This window comes from Populus nigra, chromosome 7 (assembly GCF_951802175.1).
Source record: "Populus nigra chromosome 7, ddPopNigr1.1, whole genome shotgun sequence".
Lineage (NCBI taxonomy): Eukaryota > Viridiplantae > Streptophyta > Magnoliopsida > Malpighiales > Salicaceae > Populus > Populus nigra.
Genome location: NC_084858.1, coordinates 230,703 through 250,372, shown reverse-complemented (window position 1 = coordinate 250,372; position 19,670 = coordinate 230,703). Strand labels below are relative to the sequence as shown.

At 33.3% G+C, this 19,670-nt stretch overlaps 1 protein-coding gene and 1 long non-coding RNA gene across 4 annotated transcripts; both read right to left on the bottom strand.

Annotated features, from left to right (window-relative positions):
• Nucleotides 1–3,073: 3,073 nt before the first annotated feature.
• Nucleotides 3,074–6,068, bottom strand: LOC133698372 (uncharacterized). Its single transcript, XR_009843100.1, has 2 exons — nucleotides 5,690–6,068; nucleotides 3,074–3,365 (listed from the first exon to the last, which is right to left on the bottom strand). It is a non-coding gene; the product is annotated as an uncharacterized LOC133698372 (long non-coding RNA).
• A 9,531-nt stretch (nucleotides 6,069–15,599) lies between these two features.
• On the bottom strand, nucleotides 15,600–19,155 carry LOC133698827 (uncharacterized). Of its 3 annotated transcripts, none has more exons than XM_062121910.1 (4): nucleotides 18,935–19,155; nucleotides 18,114–18,419; nucleotides 17,729–17,908; nucleotides 15,600–16,525 (listed from the first exon to the last, which is right to left on the bottom strand). In XM_062121910.1, exons 2-4 carry the CDS (start codon nucleotides 18,363–18,365, stop codon nucleotides 15,830–15,832), a joined length of 1,128 nt encoding a protein of 375 aa, XP_061977894.1. In that variant the 5' UTR covers nucleotides 18,366–18,419; nucleotides 18,935–19,155; the 3' UTR covers nucleotides 15,600–15,829. The 3 variants fall into 3 exon arrangements, with proteins under 3 accessions (XP_061977894.1, XP_061977896.1, XP_061977895.1); XM_062121912.1 differs by having other exon boundaries at nucleotides 15,600–16,360; XM_062121911.1 differs by lacking the exon at nucleotides 18,935–19,155 and adding an exon at nucleotides 18,891–18,914.
• Between the last annotated feature and the right edge of the window lie 515 nt (nucleotides 19,156–19,670).

Below are 19,670 nucleotides of genomic sequence, written 5' to 3'. Positions count from 1 at the left end.
TAGGAGCCGAAATTTATAATGATTTTGACCACATGAAATAGTTGAACTTTAATGATATAAGCTTGGGAATTGTAATATATGGTCCCATGTAGGACAGCCTCTTCGACCATAGCCAAGCGTTAGAGATATGGTTGTAATTATATTGAAGCCCTAGCTATACATGAGACAAGCACATGCTAATAAAGCCTAGCATGATCGATAACATATATCTTTGATTATTAACCATACGTCTCTCTGTCATGATTAAGAAGGTTCTAGGTATCTCTATAAGAAAATATTTTTCAAAATGCAACAAATTGGTCAAAAATATAAAAAAAAGATTAAATTGAAATTAATGCAAAAACTAGCTTTGAAAACATAGAGCTAGCACAAAGAAATTCATGCACCTGCCTAAATTATGAAGACAATGGCGAGCACCTTGGATTTTATGGTATGAAAATGGATATGTGTTTATCCATCTAGTTATACTATTAATTAAAGATGTGGAATTATATAAGCCACATGGGCTGCCCTGAATTCATGTAGACATAACTCATCCTATTTTATGATCACACTTTATTCATAATTTTTGTTTTTTTGGGTTTTATTCATTTTTTTTAATGGCCCTTTATAAGTTCTCTAAGCATTCAAATAGGTGTTTTTATTTGATATCTTATACCATTCATCTTGGACCATGTTTGGAACATAGGCAAGACATGTTTTTTTCTTGGGAGAGATAGATAGATTCAAGATCTATGGAGCAATTACTTAGATATATATTTTGCGTAGCAACACTTCAAATCTAACAGAAAAAGATTTTATAATCTTGAACGATCTTTTGATATTGAACGATCTTTTGTGAGATTGTATGAAGAGCAAATCTAATTGTATTAGTATTTATATTGATTTCTTGTGTAATACTAATCAATAAGGTTTAATTAGTAAGTAAAGATCACGTACATTGAAACCATAATTTCAAACTCGAGCTTCAAATACTTTCTTTCAAATGCTTTTCAGAAGTTCTTAGCGTTCAAATAGGTGTTTATATTTGTTATCTTACACCATTAATCTTTGCCTATATTTGGAATGTGGATTATTGTTATTTTTTTAATTTCCATGTATTTTAATAATATCATATTCAAGCACTCTTAATTAGTTAGTATAAGCTTGTCTTATTTTCTTAATAGTTATGGATCAATTTTTTCTTATCAGCACTCTAAAGAGGGGCTGAGGGCCCTTTCAATTCAAAATGGGAAGCCCAGTGTGTTCAAGTTCAATATTTCTCTGTTTTTTCATGATAATTTTGGAAGAAGCCTTTAAATTAAATTCAAGTGTTTAATTTGAAGTAAATTAATAAAATGAATTAAATTCACTAATTTAAAAAATATATAATTCAATTCATTTTATTTTCCACATTATCCTGTTACATTCGTATTATTTCTTCAAATATCCCTATCTTTCATATTTCTTAGCTATTTTTGGCTTGGTTTTACTATTTTATTTTTGTTAAATAATAAAATAATAAGTTTGCTGTGGAAAATTCACACAAAGGGAAGCAATGACATAAAATATAGAGAGAGATAGATTTACCGGAGAAATCCATCCCGCTGGCCGCCACCAACCTCCCCACAGCCTGCCATCTTGTCTACCTCCACAACCTGACCGGCATGCGGGATCCTTTTCTTTCACCATAAATGGTTACTCTAATATATATATATATATATATTTGATGGTCTCGTCGTCCTGAATTCAATGGCATAATCCATTCATGATTTCAACTAAACGATTACCAACTCCATATTTTACAATAATAAAACAAAGTTATATGAGCTTAAATTAAAACAAAACAAAAAATCTAAGAATGATTAAAGTGAGATACTTTTGAGCTTAAATTAAAACATCAAAAAAAATCTAAGAGTGAGATAATGTGAGTGTTTGAGAGAGAAATGAAAATAATTGGAGGCCCAAAGAGTGGAGAGACAAAAAGAATCTCTTTGTTTCAAAGGTTTTTAGAAAAGTCATCGTTAAAATTAACTTACTGATTTGCAGGTAATCTACTCAAGGATTATCGCGGTTCGGAAACATAATATTATAATTTTAATTTTATTGAAGGGTGGTCTCACCACCAAATTGGTTGTGATGGTCACCGATGTGGAGCTTTCTTAGTAGATGCTTCATCTTCGATATCAATCATTAACAAAAAAAAATATATATATATATTCCTCGCCACTACAACCTCTATAATAACATCACACCTCTATCTCCGTAATTAAATATGTTTTTTTAAAAAAATAAAAGGAATTGTTTGAAAATAGAGAGTGCTCATGCTACTGTACTTTTAGCATTTTTCCATTTAGCATACAGCAGCTATACCAGTACAGTACATTTGGTCTGGTCACAGTCAGCTGTCAAGCATGGAATTTATGGAATCTATCTATCACTTTTTACTGTAACATCTCTGAAATAAAATAAACCCATAATGCTAAAAGAAGAAGCGGTAATGTAGCGGCGAGCACTAATTTTGGATCTAGGTGGATGCCCTTTGCCTTTACTTTTCCCGAGGGTCCTTCTACCATTCCCTCATTTACCTCCTCTTTTAGTATTTTTTTCACACCTTCCACTAGAGAGTAGAGAATATACTTTATTCATCTCTGCTCTAATGGGATTGCGATGAGACAAAAAACAAAAAAGACTGGAAAAAAATAAAAACAAAAACACAATAATTAAATTAACCAATTAAAAAAAATCAAAAGCGCTGAACCAAACTGATTCTACTAATACTCAATTTTCTTCCCAACCCTGACCTAAACCAAACTGAATGAATCAATTTGAACCCGTTCCAATTCTGTTTTGGTTTTGAATTAAAAAAAAATCAGTTTAGTTTTTTTTTTTTTTACCGAAACCGAAAATATCCCGCCCCTGCTACATAATTTTTTGCGCTTTACCAAGGAGAGCATCTATGCAACGCAATTGGCCACCTCGCTCCAATCAAGCAAATAGAACGACAATGACAAAAGATATCCAAGTTTCCATGTGGAGGAAGGACGCGGGGGAGAATAATAATAATACATGTCCAAAGGAAAAGACCAACCAAGGACAAAAATTAAATAATTACATATATAACGTGCCAAGAGTGTTGACAAATAAACACCAAATGGGATGACTAGATGATGAGCGAAAAAAAGATACCTTGACAATTTGGGCAGCAACAAGAGAGACAATGTGGCAACCCTGCAGAGTAAGTTTAGGCTTTTCACATTGGATTCTCTCTCTGTTGTAAGACCTAAAGCCATCCATGACCTCATTCCAATCAGAAAATGGAGCTTGCTAGCAGGAGCTACAGACAGCAGAATTGCCCATATCGAGTTTGGCTTGGCCCCCATAACCTGTTTGAATGCTAGAATTCTTCAGAGATGCTGAAAATAAAAAGATCATAAGGATACTTGTTTTGGTTGATCTGTTCAGAATGCAGAGCATGAAAAGATAGCAGAGGGAGGTTTCCTCGAATATATATATACTCATGAATCTCTTTCTATCCCCAGAATGGTAATGAAGATGAAAATTGAAATACTAACTGATTACATACTGAACATTTAAGTTCTACTGAAGTGAAGAAACATGACAAAAGAGGCATTGATAACAGACTAGAAACAGCTTCCCCGTTGCAACATATCATCCATATTTTATTTCCTTTCTAATTAGAGAGCACAGCGTGGAAGGTTTCAATATTTCATAGCCAGTATCATTGCCATTCTTCCACAGTAACAATACATCAGTTCCGCACCTACTGAGAGGGCAACTGCAGTCAGCCATCAAATACATAAATACCATCTTCTAAACAACATATCAAGGAATTCATGGCAATTGGCAACTTGATCCTTGAGTCGTGCAAATAAATCCTCAGTAGAAGTTACGTGGAAAACGGAAAGAGGAACATGATGATATAGAATGATCAAAAACCTGCAAAGGTAAAGCTGAACCCCCCCACACGCTGCCTGCCAGAAGAACTATTTATCTGTCACATTACCAGAGACTTCCTCAATAAGTTGAACTCAACACTCGACAGCATGTTTTTTCGACTCCCTACTTTTGTTGATAAAGGTCACTCCTTTCGTAATGTTCCACAAAAGGTCAAGGTTCTTAAGATTTTCAATGCAAGATAAGAAGAGTTCATGAGCTACACATCATAAATCATTCAGCAAGAAACTGAGTCCTTGCCCATGGAGAATTGGCATGTGTACCTGCAAAAGTACCACGGCTGCCAAAATCTGTGATTGTAATGTTCCTCACTTCACAGTGAAGGACTAACTTATGGGCGGACTATATATGTTCTATTGAATGCTAAAAGTTCCGATACGTACTAAAATAAGAGAGGGCAAGGAGCTGCTGGCATTTCAGTCTTCACAGTACCAGTAAGCATATAGATGGCTTTACTAATTGTAGTCTCTCATACCTTATTTCTATCCAAATTACACTCTTAACATTGAATCATTATCTGTGTATCACTAACCAAAACTATTTTTCCAAAAACTGCAAAGCACCAGCAGAAATAAATTATGAGCAGGTCCATATTACAACAGCCCTATCATTTCACTTAAGCTTTTCACTGCATGTGTTGGACACAAGCTCAATTAACAACTATTCACTGAAAAGATAAAGTAATGTTGATTATTCAAGCAAGTTCTTGAACAACTTGGAATAAAAGACTTTATCAAGTAGATACCTCCAGCATTAGAGATGAAGGATCAGCATTTATTCCCTGGAAACTTTTGGAGAAAAAAGTACATTTCCAAAAGAGGAAATGGAAACTTATTTTCGACAAAAAGCCATACTTTTCTAAATGGAATAATTAGGAGGCTGGTCCAAAAATGAATTCAAAACAAAGCATAAATTCTTAAGACATTGAAGCAACCACACACACACATAAAAACATCGGCAGAGTAGAGAATCAGGCATTTATTAGCAACCTCTCTACCCATCCTCTCTCCCAAACACCTAACCACCACCTGCATAGCATTTTCCATGCACTTACATATGCCAATTGACAATAAAGGTAAAAATTTGTGGTCTAGCTAGAAAGCTAGAATTCCTTGCAGGTATTTAATTTAAAGGGCATATTGAATATGGGGTTCAGCATGAGGACCTTTTTCCTTTTCAGATCATAATCTCAGGAATGTAATTCTCAAAGCCATCTGTGTTTGGTCGGCAGATTTCCAAGGAAACATTTTAAACCTTGTTTGGCTCCTCCTTGGTCCTAAGATACAAAATAATATTTCTACATTGCTATTAAATATTTGCTCATACCATTTATTCATTTATTTTTATTTTTTGAAATTATACCCACAACCATCTATGAATTATATAAGATCTAAATTGCAATAAAATCGCTAATTACACATCATGGAGAAATTACATATTCGCCGTTCATGCCAAAATGCTCACACAATAGATTGAAAGGATTCAACACGCTTAGTAGCATTAAATAAAATGCTTGACTTTTCAAAATATAATTAACTTGTAAATTATGACTTGAGAATGAGATTTCTAACCTAAAATCGTACGTTAAATTAAAAAAAGAAGCTAAGAAGCCAAGATCTAACAAAGAACAACTACACTGCATTCGATTCAACCACAAGAGGGCCAAGATCTATTATAAGTAATCAAATCAAAATAAAATTCTCCTTTTCTTGGAGTAAATATATGAGAAGACCTGAGATCTGATTGAGATACAAAGAGCACGGTATAGAGATCTAACGCTAATGCCTCTGCTTCGGCGGCGGCGGCGTCTTCACCGCGGTCTCCGATTCAGTTGATGCAAGGCGGGATCCAATTCTCTTTCTTTTTATAATTTGCCTCACAGCCAATCGTGTTTAGCCATCTGGCAATCAAATCGCTGAATCAGTTCCCGACCTGCACCAAGCGAATTAGAGACCGCCGGTAACTAAAAATCCTCTCCCCTTCTCTACAAAAAAAATAATTTTAATTTCTTTACCGTAAATAGCCCTACTTATATACTACATATTTAGGAGTGGGTAGGTATTGGTGAGGGATGAGGGTTATTTATAGTGAGCACAGACGAACGTGATTTCGACACGTCGCCTCTCACCGACTTCCCGTTCCTTGAGGCGGCAACCATAAGCGGGATGTGGTTTTGGTTTGGCCAAATTACAAAAAGCCCCAATGAACTTTTGTTAAAAAAACAAACACATCCTCGAAAACATAATCCTTGATTTCCCATCCTAAACAATATGATTTTTCAAATTTACTCCGAAAAGTTTATAAAAATCCTCTCGAATTCTCTCTCTTTCTTTACAAATTACAATATAAAAAATAAATAACCAATCCTTTTTATTATTGGTTTAGTTTGAATCCTGAATAGGGTAGTTGCTTGTTAGCAATGATATTCAATTAAAAATTATATTTCTAGATTTTGCTATTTTTTTATCTTATTAATAAAGTTATTAAACACAGTTCGGTTTAAAGTCAGAATTATAAGTTGTATGAATTAACCTGTACTATTCATTAAGTTATCTGAATTTGACCGGATTAATTTCCATGTACTACACTATGTCGATTTTAATAACACCGAACTCATTGAGAGAGAGAAGGAGAGGAGCTCCAAGTATTTTTGTAAGGATTGTTTTGTTAATTTCTTGATGAGATCTTGGAAGAAGGGGTGCTTTCAGGAAATCAAATTGTTTAGGATGGAAAATCAGGGATAGTTTTTATCACGGGGGTGTTTTCTTACGATTTGTGGCAATCAATGACATGAAAATAGGGTTGGAGCTTAATGAAGATTGCGATTTGTGTCGGGTCCTGCGTGGTGCTACAGTGGATGCACGTGCGCGTGATCTTTAGCCTCCGTGCTCTGTTTTTTAAATAATTTTTTACACCACAGTGTAAAATATAAAAGTAGCATTTTTTTATTTTTTTTTATTTTTCTGTGCGTGAAGATTTTAATTCTTCAAAGATCATGGTATCGCTAATTTCATATCTCAAGATGATGCCTTTAGGAGTGGCGGAGGAAAATTTTCCCAGCCCCTCCCTTGGCCCTCATTTAATACATATTTCAATCAAACAAACCTTTCTAAAATGATTCTTTTAATTTGGCCCTCTTCAATTTTTTTTTTCTTCTCCGCCCCTGCCTTTAGCCATCCAGGAGTTTCTTATATTTAAAGAGGAAAAAAATATTAATAAATGTATCTACATATAAATTAGATTCTTGAATTGAAAAAAGAAAGGTCAAATTAATTAATTCGAGGGCTTAAACTAATTAAAAATAAAAAATAAAAGTTAGGCACACACCTTTTACTTTTTCTCGAACATGTATTTTTTTAAATATCAATGCTGCTTGATGGAATCACTTTTGCATTAAACTAAATTTTGTAAGGGTAAATGAACACTAAAAACAAAACAGGTTATGAAAACAACGTAAGAACAATTTATGGGGTAAACTCTGACTTTTACAATGGATTTAGCACTTAACTCGGCACGTATTGATTCGGGAAAAAAAAAATCATTAGAATATTGAGTTAATTATTAAATTATTGGATTAATATTTTTTTAAATAGTGTTATTTCATTTTTTTTATATCGATTTAATTAGATTAGACCAAATCATTAAAAATCAGACCCATCAACCAAATCTTATCGGATAATATCTTATTTTATTCAATTAAAATTCAAATTGAATTAGAATTCAAATCCTATATTTTTCAAATTAATTTATCAAGATAAACTAACGAAAATCTTAGCATCTATGTGGGATTACCCATGTTGAATAATAATAATAATAATAATAATAATAATAAAAGAACAAGTCTTCCACTCCAAGTGAAAAAATCTGGAATAATATTAGCAAAGCCCATGGTTGAAGGCTGGCCTCCTTCGCAGCATCATAGCTCTTCAGGCATTTTGGAGGACAGAGCTTGAAAGAAAAATTGATTTTAAGATTCCATGGAGCCGGCCCTGCATGTTATTATTAAATTGGGATCTTAATTAAAATAAATAAAACAGTATTGTGGCATCGACTTTCACTTTCCGTCCTATGCTTTTGAATCCATTAACAAAGTAACAAAGTTAATGTAATTGTATTACTTATTCTATATGATACATTTTTTTAAAAAAAATCTCTCTATACCTTAAGATGCCAAAGTGGTTTCTTAAAAAATTAATAAAAAAAAATTTAGATACTGATCGTGTTGCTATCAAATAATATTATTAAATTTAGACTATACTAATTGGTTTGATAAAAAATATAAGGTTTCGATAACATAATTGGTCCGAGCTGATTCTAAAAACTGAATTTTCGAGACACTTGATGGAAAATTGGTTAAATTTAAGTTCACAATGATACTAAAACCAGACCTTCAAGAAACTTAGTGAAAACTAGTTAAACTTGATAAAACCCTGGAAAATCTAGTCGGTTAGATTCGTGGGTGAAACATTAAGTTGATTTTTTTTAAAATGAAAAATTATCTATAATGAAGTTTGAACTTATAACATTCAACTTCAAAGATTATATATTTATCATTTCATTATTTTTATTTAACAATGAACCATTTAAAGTTTTTAGGTTCTTTCATGTTTTAATGAAAACCCCAATCGATTATTCTTGCCGCTTTTAAATCTCATTTCGAATTCAATCTTAGAGTTGAATTAACAAAAAAATAATAATAAAAAACATAAAATATTAATCATATATGAAATGGAGATCTTAAATCAAATCTAAACAAGTGGCAACCTTTAAAGTGTGTAGACAAGAAGAAGCAATTGTCAAAGGAAATCATGATGCATGTCGCCGGAAATGGTCTCTGAAAAGGCGTGGAGAACATGACTGGCCGGCTGTTTTTCCAATTTTCTGACGCCCACGGAGCTCTATTTGCCCCCTTTACCATCATCATCTCTCCAACTCCAAAGACGGTGTCAGTTTTTCCATGAAGGGGGGCCTATGTACAGAAACTCCATGGACTTTTAACTTGGTTACGGTGGTCCAACATATGAAACATGAGGATAACTCCGGATTCCAAGATAAAGTTGTCGAAAAAATTGAGATCCACACCCAACAACACTGCAATTAATAATGTTTTTAATAATAATAATAATAAACACGTAATAAGATTCGAGCTTGATTTTGTTTGTTTTTGTGGTGCGGTATATTTTTTGTAATATTTAAGTTAAACATACTATGATTCTGCATGATCGATCCACTAAAAACTATTTTTAAAAATCTTTATTAAATAAAACTATTTTAAATCGCAATCGTAAAAGTTACTACAATACCCCGTAAGAGACATGCATTTAATATAGTTTCAAATCTAAAAAATGCTTTGTTGTAGATAAAAGTTAGTGTGAAAACAACCTTCTTTGTCATAGAAAAAACTAGTATAAAAATATAATTATGATATCTAAAATCAAATCTAAAACATTCTATAACCCCATATCTTTTCCAGAAGCCAAACACTTGGTGAACAAGCAAGGAACAAATCGATGATCAAGTTCATAAAACTTAGAGGACTCTTTGTTTGTTTTTTTTTTAATTTTTAAACCGCATCATCAACCTAAAATATAGACGTCTCAAACTCGCATGCTGGGTGATGATTTGGCCACACCTCGTAAGAGTAATGCTGACGTGTGCCATCGTTATAAACAAAGGGCGTGGCAAAATCTTCAGCTATGTTTTAACACCAAGAAAGGCATGGAAAAAGGCATGGTGTAAAGTCAGCATACATGCTATGATTGCACTCTAGAAGCATCCTTAATGACATATCGAGGTTTTTTTTTCCTTTTTTTTTTAATTTTTGTTTTTCTAGAGAGAGCACAAGAAATTCAAAGAAAAGGTAACGTGCAAGCACAAAAAGGCATGATGCACCTTTAAGGTGTAAACAAGATTTGGCATGATAAAGATGCCTTTGAAATAGAAGAAAAATGCTCAAATATTTTTCAAAAAAGTTTTTTTCACAAAAACAATGAAATAAGAACATATCATCACTTCATAGCTACATCATCATCACTTAATATCTATATAACAATAATTGTCGTTTAAAATAATACCTCAACTTTATAAATTTTAATGCAATCAAGATATTTATTATCTGATATAAAATTTAATGTTTATCATTTTAGTAATTTTTATGATTGAGTTTAAAAATACAGGTTTTAAACACAATTATAAATTGTAATTTTTTTCTCAATTAAGATTTTAAAAGAGAATTTTTAGTGTATGTTGATTAATCAAACACTTTTAAAACTGTGGTTGGAACAAAATATAGACCGCACCACATAATCAAGCGAAGCCTAATAGGAAATTGCTGGATCTCCCTTTGATGGTGTAAATGCTTATAAAATCAACATCATAACAGAGCTGTTTGAGTTTGGCCTTCTAGCCCCATATACTAGAATTCACAAGACTTTCTGTTGGTGTAGTTTGTGGATGAATAAAGAAGGAAAAGATGTTTATCCCACATTGAAAAGAAACACTTCCTCTTAAGTGTTTATAACTGTAAGTTTCTATTGTGTAGTAAATTAATTTATTTTTGAATTAATTTCTTTAATTTTCATAATTAATTTTGATATTTTATGACTGTTGGGATAAAACTAAATAACAATCATTTAATTTAATTTAAAATATAATTGATTCACTAACAATCATATAGTTTTATTAACAGTCATAATATTAAAAGATATAATGTTTCATTATATGGTTTTTAGGTATAATAAAATCTGTCACTTCATAGAAAACAAATATACAATAAAAACATAATTTCTTTCATTTGTCTTATCAACTCATTCTTTTAGAGGTTTAGAGGGTTTAGTTATATTCTAGAGGTATTGTCTCTATATGAGACAAATAAATAGTTTAAAGACAGTGTTTTCATGTCTTTAAGCCAATTCCTATTTGTTTCCATCTTATAATATTTCGACAACAATTTTAAGGTGTTTATTCTAATGGAAACAAATCTGAATTCAAGCGTAAGGGTTGCTAAGGATGTCAAAATTCAACCTGATCATTTCGATGGTATGAATTACACAAGATGGATAGACAAGATGGTGTTCTTGTTTACTTCATTAAAGATTTGCTACATTCTTGACCCGAATTTATATGCACTACCTGAACCACAAGAAGATAAATATGTTACTATTAAGACTGAAAGACTAAAACGTGAGGAATATAAAGTGCTTTGTCGAGGGCATATTCTTAATACTCTAACCAATTGACTTTATGACATCTTCTTCAAATGAAAGTCACCAAAAGAAATTTGGGTTGCCTTGGAGACACACTATAAGTAGGAAAAATCAAGTTCTGATCTTTTTCTTGCTTTAAATTTTTTTGAGTATGAGATAACTAACAATAAGTCAATCATGGATCAAGTCCATGAAATTCAAATACTGATATCAAAACTTTATGATCTAGATATCAAAGATCCTAATTTACCTCAAGTAGGGGTTGTTTTATCAAAACTTTCTCCATCCTAGAATGAATATAGGAAGAAGATGTTGTATTTTATAGACAATTATATCTTTGAAAAATTTCAAACTCACTTGCAAATTGAGGTTCAATTTCGTATGTATGAAATTGGTTTGACAATGACTCAAAACAATCTAAAAGTGCAAAAGAAAGGAAACAAATTCAAGAAGAAACATAATGCTAACAAGAAGCACAAGGTTTGTTTTCATTGTGGAAATAAAGGGCACTACATAAAACAGTGCAGATTCAAGAGTTTCAACAAGAAAAATGGTTGTTTTAAAGTGAATATGGTTGAAAAAAAAAAGTCAAGGAGTTAGTTGTCATGGTTTCAAACATTCAAATTGGAATAATTACTGAATTAAATATGACAACTAATATTGTGAAGACTTCAGATTGATGGCTAGATTCTGATGCAACAATTCATATATGCAACAACAAAGTATGGTTAAAGACTTATGAAGAATCGAAGAAGCCTGAAGAGGTCTTGATGAACAACCATAATTCTGCCAAAGTTTTGGGAAAAAAAACTATTGAGTTGTACTTTATTTCTGGATAAAAATTATCTTTAGTCAATGTGTTTAATGTTTCCAAGATTAGGAAAAACCTTGTATCTGCTAGTCTCTTAAGCAAGAAAGGGTTCAAGATTGTTTTAGAGTCTGATAAGGTTATTGTAACTAAGAGTAGGATGTTTGTGGGAAAAAAATTATTCTTGTGATGACATGTTTAAGTTCAGTATTAATGAAGTCAATGTTACTTATGCTTATATGGTTGAATCTACTTCTTTTTCTTTGGCATGTTAGATTAGAACATCTAAATTATAGATATTTAAAATATATGTGTAAGCATAATTATATTTCATATCAACATGATAATAATGATAAATATGAAGTATGTATTCAAGCAAATATAACAAAAAAAGCATTTTTCAAAGGTAAAAAAATATTCTCAATTACTTGAGTTGATACATTCTAATACATGTGAAGTAAATGATATTTTAACAAGGGGCGGGAAAAGATATTTTACAATTTTTATTGATGATTATTCTTGTTTTACCTATGTTTACTTGTTAAGAATTAAAGAGAATCCTTTGGAAAATTCAAAGAATTCAAGAAAATGGTAAAAAATCAAAATAAAAGGTAAATTAAAATTTTTAGAAATGATAAAGGTGGAGAATACTTCTCTAACAAGTTTTCTACATTTTGTGACGAAAACGAAATAATTCATCAAATGACAACACCCTATACACCACAGCATAATAGACTTGTTGAAAGGAAAAATATGACTTTACTAGATATGGTCAATGCCATGCTTTTGAATGCTAATTTATCAAATAATTTATGGGGTGAAACTTTATTTACTGCATGTCATATTCATAATAGAGTATCATTTAAACAATTAATGTTTCTTCTTATGAAGCATGAAATAGTAGAAAACTAAATTTGAATTATTTTAAAGTGTGGGGGTGTGTAGCTTTTTATAAAGTTTCTGATAATCAAAGAACAAAATCAGGACCTAGAGGTCTTAAGAGTGTTTTGTTGGTTATACACAAAATTTAAAGGCTTATAAGCTTTTAGATTTAGAAACTAATATGATTGTTGAATCTGTACATGTTGAATTTATCAAATATAAATTCATAAGTGATTCAAATATGCAAGAAATAGATCTAAAAGTAATGACTCCTAGCTCAACTCCAAGTGAAAAATATAAAAACCTAGAAGTAATAGGTTCAAGTGAACCTAAATGAAGTCATAGAGTTAGAAAGGAAAAACACAGATACATATTTTATTTCTACTGATTCAGTTATATTTTTAGTGGAAGGTGACAAAAATTCAGTAATTAAAGTGACACCTATGATCCTAAATGTGGAAGATGATCCAAAGACATTCCGTGAAGCTATGTCTTCTAAGAATGTTGCTTTTTGAAAAGAAGTAGTAAATGATGAAATAGATTCAATATTGTCTAACAATACTTGAGTCTTCTAAGGATTCAAGTTCTAACACTAATTGAAGATTTAAATTGCAAAATACTTTATTGCAAGCATAATTCTATCAAGTGAAAAGCCATTCATTACAAACTAGTGGGAGATTGTTGATGTAACTTGTAAATGAATAAAGAAGGAAAAGATGTTTATCCTATATTAAAAAGAAACACTCTCTCCTAAGTATTTATAAGTGTGAGTTTCTATTGTGTAGTAAATTAAGTGAAAGTCATGGTGGATAGGCTCACCTAGTGGGTTTTCTAATGCTATTATATGAATATTTATAATATCAGAAAATGACACTTGACATTTGATATGTTAGTAATATTAATTTGTTTTTGAATTAATTTCTTTAATTTTCGTAATTAATTTTGACATTTATGACTGTTGGGATAAAACTGAATAACAACTATTCAGTTTAATTTAAAATATAATTATTTCATTAACAGTCATATAGTTTCATTAAAAGTCATAATATTAAAAGATATAATATTTTATTATAAGATTTTCAAGTCTAATAAAATTTGTCACTACACAGAAAACAAATATACAATAAAAACACAATTTCTTTCCTTTATTTTATCAGCTTATTTTTTTAGTGGTTTAGAGAAATTAATTGTATCATTTCTATGTATGACAAATAAATACTTTAAAAACAGTATTTTCACGTTTCTAGGCAAATTCCTTATTTGTTTTCATCTAAAAATATTTCGATAACACTTTCTACTTAGGAGGTCACATGATTATGGCTTGTCTACCCAGGAAACTTGTTCTCAGCAGGACCACACTTTTCTGATACCCTATTCAATAAAATCACACGGTGTCACCAAACAACCTCATCGCCCCTTCCATGCAAATCATTGCAGTCACAGGAGAAAAGAGGGACACGAAAAAAGGGAAGAGTGCACTCTGCATGATTAAGAAGAGAATTGATATTAACCTTCTAGCTAATCTCTCCACTTGGATAAACAGTGGCCTGCTTCAAACTCTCATCCAGGTAATAAACAAAAAGGAGATCACAACCACTAAATGGACAGCACAGATTGTATCATCAAACCTGTTACGCGATCGATGAACCGGCGACATAACGTGTCCTAGCAAATGATGGCACCACACAACTGTAAGGAAAACATGTCGTGTTTAGACAGACACTTGCTTCAATTGATGTACCACACTGGACCGTCATTGATAAAGGGGCTAGCTACTTGACCAACAGAAAGGTGTTTCCACAGAATTCATTCTCATAACTAGCTGTTCAGCTCAAGAACTTTCAAAAGCGCGCACATACAAACAGCTTGATGTGCAAGTTACGTGATAAAAGATTCAAGAGATGAAATTATACAACAACCTTCTGTCATCCCACTCATTCAGGCTCATATTTAAAAGGATATTGTTTTACAAACAACTATGAGTCGTTATTTTCCCTGGTTGGGCCCTAAACGCTCAATTCAATGGCATCAAGTCCATTTCCCACTTAAATAGAATAAGGTTGAATGTAGAAGAGACAACCAAGCATGATCCCACAAATATATTCCTGTTTATAAATACATGGAAGAGATGTAAAGGTAGGCTCTGACGTCCTTTTAATTGAGCCCACGAACCACAAGTGCAATTCTACTTTAATGACGTGAATTTAAAGATAGTTCTTACAGAGAAATTTCCTGATTCTCGACAAGTCAAATTCAAAGCTTTAACTAAGCTAAAGTCCTACCCAGTATAATGTTATCAGATCATGAGATCAAGGTCAGTTAAACTTTATGAGATTAGACTAATCCTTGTACCGACTGTCGACTGACACCCTAGGAAAATATGTTTGGTTGATTATAACCACGCATACCATCAAAATTCGTGTCCTTCTACCCTTTATGTAAAGAAAAACTTAGGCAGAAATGGAAAAAGAAGTGATACTGACCTCTCTATTGAAAGTGGAAGAGCTGTTCAATAGCATATATATCTGAGAAGCTACGTGCTCATCGTCGGAAATACACCGCATCAAGCTAAGCATGTGCTGTGCTGATCTCTTCCATTTACTCTTTAACCTGCATCCCTTTAAAGGTCCCAGGTAACATGTCATGACTGCTTGCCCTCTAGGGGTGAGAAATATGACAAAGATAGGCACTAAATACAGAAAAACAAAAAACATGCAGAAAAGCCACATAGACGATAACACAATCCATAACGAATTCCTACACTCATAACACTTCCTGTTTAATTAAAAGGAAAATAAAAGGGAGTTCACAAGTTAATAGCAGAGAAGGAAAAAAACACAAGAAAAGCCTATACCGTACAAGCAAGCTATACAATGTGTTCACTACCATGAAGAAAACCTCAAAAAAGACCGATGGCCTGTCTTACATTACATGGTTCCATACTGTACTTCCTACAGCTACGTACGTAGATTGTCAGTTAACAGGAAGAGATACCAAGCCAGCTTACTGTCCGGTCCAATAAACTCAAGGCCCATGGAGCCAAAATATGGGCTACCCTTGGCAGTGTTGGATAAGTAAGTGTGCCTAGTATGAACCAGTTGATGCTTAGAAGAGCAACTGCATCAGAAGCAGGTTTGTTCTTTATAGTGGAGAAAAATTGAACCACACTTTTCAGTGACATGCCAACAACAGTGAAGAGTGCTACCACAAGGGGCATGCAAGGATCTTCAGCTTCCCAGATGATCATTCCTACCAAAAGTGATAGCACAGCACTGAAAAGAGACTGAGAGAGTGCAGCCTCCCTGCTATGTATCAGAGCCTCATTAATGTCCAAATTCCTTGAGAAAATACCCGTTGTAACTTGGTGGATGGCCACACTATCTGTGGATTCAGCTTTCAAGCAGTTGACAAATTCTGCTTTGCTCTTGCAGTCGCCCTCCCATCCCTCTCTCTGCATCATCAGGTCTTGGAATAGGATTTCAGTTCCTTTATAGTCAGATTTCCATGACTGCATACCAGAAGAAATGCCATAGTTGTCAGCAATGATATTATGGCCATAGTTGTCAGCAATGATATTATGGCCATTGTCTCTGTGATCATGATCTTTAAAGCTCCAACGACCTTTACCCAGATTTTCCTTCAGCTGAGCATTTTCAGCCTTCAGATCCTGCAACTGTTGGAACCCACATATTTTTTCATTTGCACAGAATACAATCACAATGTGTAGGCAAAACAATAGCATAAAATTCAACTTATATAGATGCATAAGTTGTAAGGGTTATGGGAAACTGACAGAAACTTACAGATACAGATCCAAAATCTAACCTAGATTAAGCAATTCCTTGACATTATTTGTTTGTGGTATGCCCTATCTAACTTTTTGGCATGTCAAGTAAGATTTTGTCAATTCATCCCACTTCCAAATTTGTAAGCATTGCTAAATTGCTATTTTCAAATTGACTAGGAAGGTCGGGAAAGAATGGCATCTCTACCAGGTTGTCTATCCTTGAATCGAGTAAACACCAACTACTACTTTAGAACACAGCATTCAGATTTTAAAGCAATTGCTTCAACATCAGATCACGGTGAGAAAAAGGTCAGATAGATAACAAGATCGGTTATCTACTATGCTAAGACCTGAAAGGATGAACCAATCAATCTGACACATGCAAAGGAAAGGGAAGGTTACGATAACCAAACAAATGCAGGTTATCTAACTCATCCAACATATTAGGCTGGACACATTGTTAGACATGGCAACTTTAGGGGCAGCACTTTTTCAACAAACTTCTTATCAAAACTTCGATCAAAAGGTTGATACTCTGTAAATCATTATGAACAAGATAGTCCAGGTAAAAGGTTATCATGCATTAATAGTCAATGCTGACGTGCAAACTCTGCTCATCTTTTTCCACTAAAACGTATGCTATCGAGATAAGCCATGGCTGAAAAGGCTATAAAATCTCCATGATTTAGACTACTGAATTCGCCCATTTAGAAGAACTAAGCCTGCAACAGGTTACTGCTTATTTTTAATTTGTTCAAGAAGAGAGTCTTAAGTGCCTGTTTATTAGAAATCTGTTCAGAAATGGAGACTGATGTCTGCAATTAAACGATAGAATTAGTCTACAGGCCAGGTCACAATAACGCAAATTGAGTATTGAAATAAAAGTTCAAATCGGAACACTTCTCTCCATTTTCTTCCTGGTTGGACAACCAAAACATGTCAATTACAAGGGAAACAATTTCATAAAGGCACCTGCAATGTGTAATTTAAAAGTATGACATTGTAATTGCCATCACCACAAATTAGATGATTGAAGCCACAAATTAACTTAATCAATTAACTCAATTTTCTGGAGGGTAGAGCAATTACCTCAACCTCTAGAAATTCAATTTTGGCAATGGCCTTGTCATTTTCCTCTTCAACTTCGGCTAACACTGATTCCAAAATTCTAATTTCTTTATCTGCTGTCTGGAGCTGGCCATGAAGTTCCTTCCTTTCCCAAATAAGATTATCCAATTCGATCTGCATCCGAAGCAGATGGTCTTCCAGCTGAAAATCATAATAGCAAAGTAGCTTAAGAAATGTATCAAAAGCAAACGTAGCTCCAATTCACCATTAACATACAGTCATGTAGGTCCTAGCTAGCTAAGAAACCAAAAAATACGAATCGTCACACAAATTGATAGCCCATCAAGGCTAAAAAAAAAAAAATCTTATCTAGGAAAGCCATAGAAATCAAAGAGTTAAAACTAACCATCTTCTCCCTTGGTAAGGCAGTCAAAACCCGACCAGGAAAAAGTATAAGACCGACAAAGCAAACCATGGCCTTCCAGAACATATTTAGATGAAAATTGATTGTGACCACCAGCAGCTCTATCCAAGTGTGAATCGCAATAAACATGATTTTGAGAGGAAACATGATGGCCAATTTGCATAATGAGAAAGGCTTTGTCACCAAGATTAAAGCAGTTGCCATTGATTCCGGAAATAGCACCACTGGATCCATTATAATTGACCAATTAAGTTCATTTGTTGCTCAATTACGACACGTCCACGAGCGCTGCGTAGAGGTTTAAAGCAAAATATCAACTAATTATTCTTAGCTACGATATGATTCAAGATCAGTCCAAGAAATGCTGTAATCAGTTACTCCATTCAGGAACATTTTAGGCAATAATGAAGAGAGAAAAACAAAGTTCTGCACTGAACATATTCAGGAATTAGCATTGAGTATTGACAGATAATGAACGATTCTCGAAATAGCTTGATCTTAAAAGTAGGGAAATCTGAAGCAAGCAAGAAAGCAGCTAAATTTGGCTTCCAGATAGCAACTTTTTGGAGAAAAAAACTGCTGAAACCAAAAACACATCTGCCCAGCTCTTTCAAAAGGGAAATTGAGATAATTGGAAAATGTAGGTGCATGCAGTTTCTCAAGTTGCAGCACCAGTATTCAAGAAGCAATAAAGGAAAGGTAAAAACATTCAAAAGAACCCACAAGTACATGAAGAGCGGGAGGGGGAGAGGGACTTACTCAGAAATGAAATCAAAGTAATGAAGAAAGAGGGAGAGACTTACTCAGAAATGAAATCGAAGTAATTGAGTGAGGCAGCACTGAAAGATAGAATCCTTTTGGAGATAAAGAGAGAGCCAAAGACAGACACGTAAAGGGAGAGGCGGGCGAGTCGGAAATCGTAACCAGTGATAAGTAGAGGAGAGAAGAGGAGAAGGGAAGAGGTGGCAACGAGAGAATTGTCATGGCTGACACGTGGCTGCTGCCTGCATCTTCTATGTACTTGTTCTCGTACACAGTATAGTACCAAACAAACCAAGATAGATATTTATCCACAGTTATTAAATGAGTCAAACCTGGTATACCGACGGGTTGAACCATGATCTAGGTTGCCTGGACAAACTAAGACCACATATAGTTTTTTTAAAATGTGGTTTTTCTTCTATATCTTTCTTTTTTATTTTTTGTAGTTAGTTATTAAATGAGTCAAACCTGGTATACCGACGGGTTGAATCATGATCTAGGTTGCCCGGACAAACTAAGACCAGATATAGTTTTTTTTAAATGTGGTTTTTCTTCTATATCTTTCTTTTTTATTTTTTGTAGTTAGTTATTAAATGAGTCAAACCTGGTATACCGACGGGTTGAACCATGATCTAGGTTGCCCGGACAAACTAAGACCAGATATAGTTTTTTTAAAATGTGGTTTTTCTTCTATATCTTTCTTTTTTATTTTTTGTAGTTAGTTATTAAATGAGTCCAACCTGGTATACCGACGGGTTGAACCATGATCTAGGTTGC

Coding starts and splice junctions, on each gene's coding strand:
- LOC133698827 (XM_062121910.1), bottom strand. CDS start 18,365: ATGGATCCAGTGGTGCTATTTCCGGAATCAATGGCAACTGCTTTAATC. Junction 17,909..18,113: donor CCTTACCAAGGGAGAAGATG/GTTAGTTTTAAC, acceptor TATGATTTTCAG/CTGGAAGACCATCTGCTTCG. Junction 16,526..17,728: donor TTGAATTTCTAGAGGTTGAG/GTAATTGCTCTA, acceptor GGGTTCCAACAG/TTGCAGGATCTGAAGGCTGA.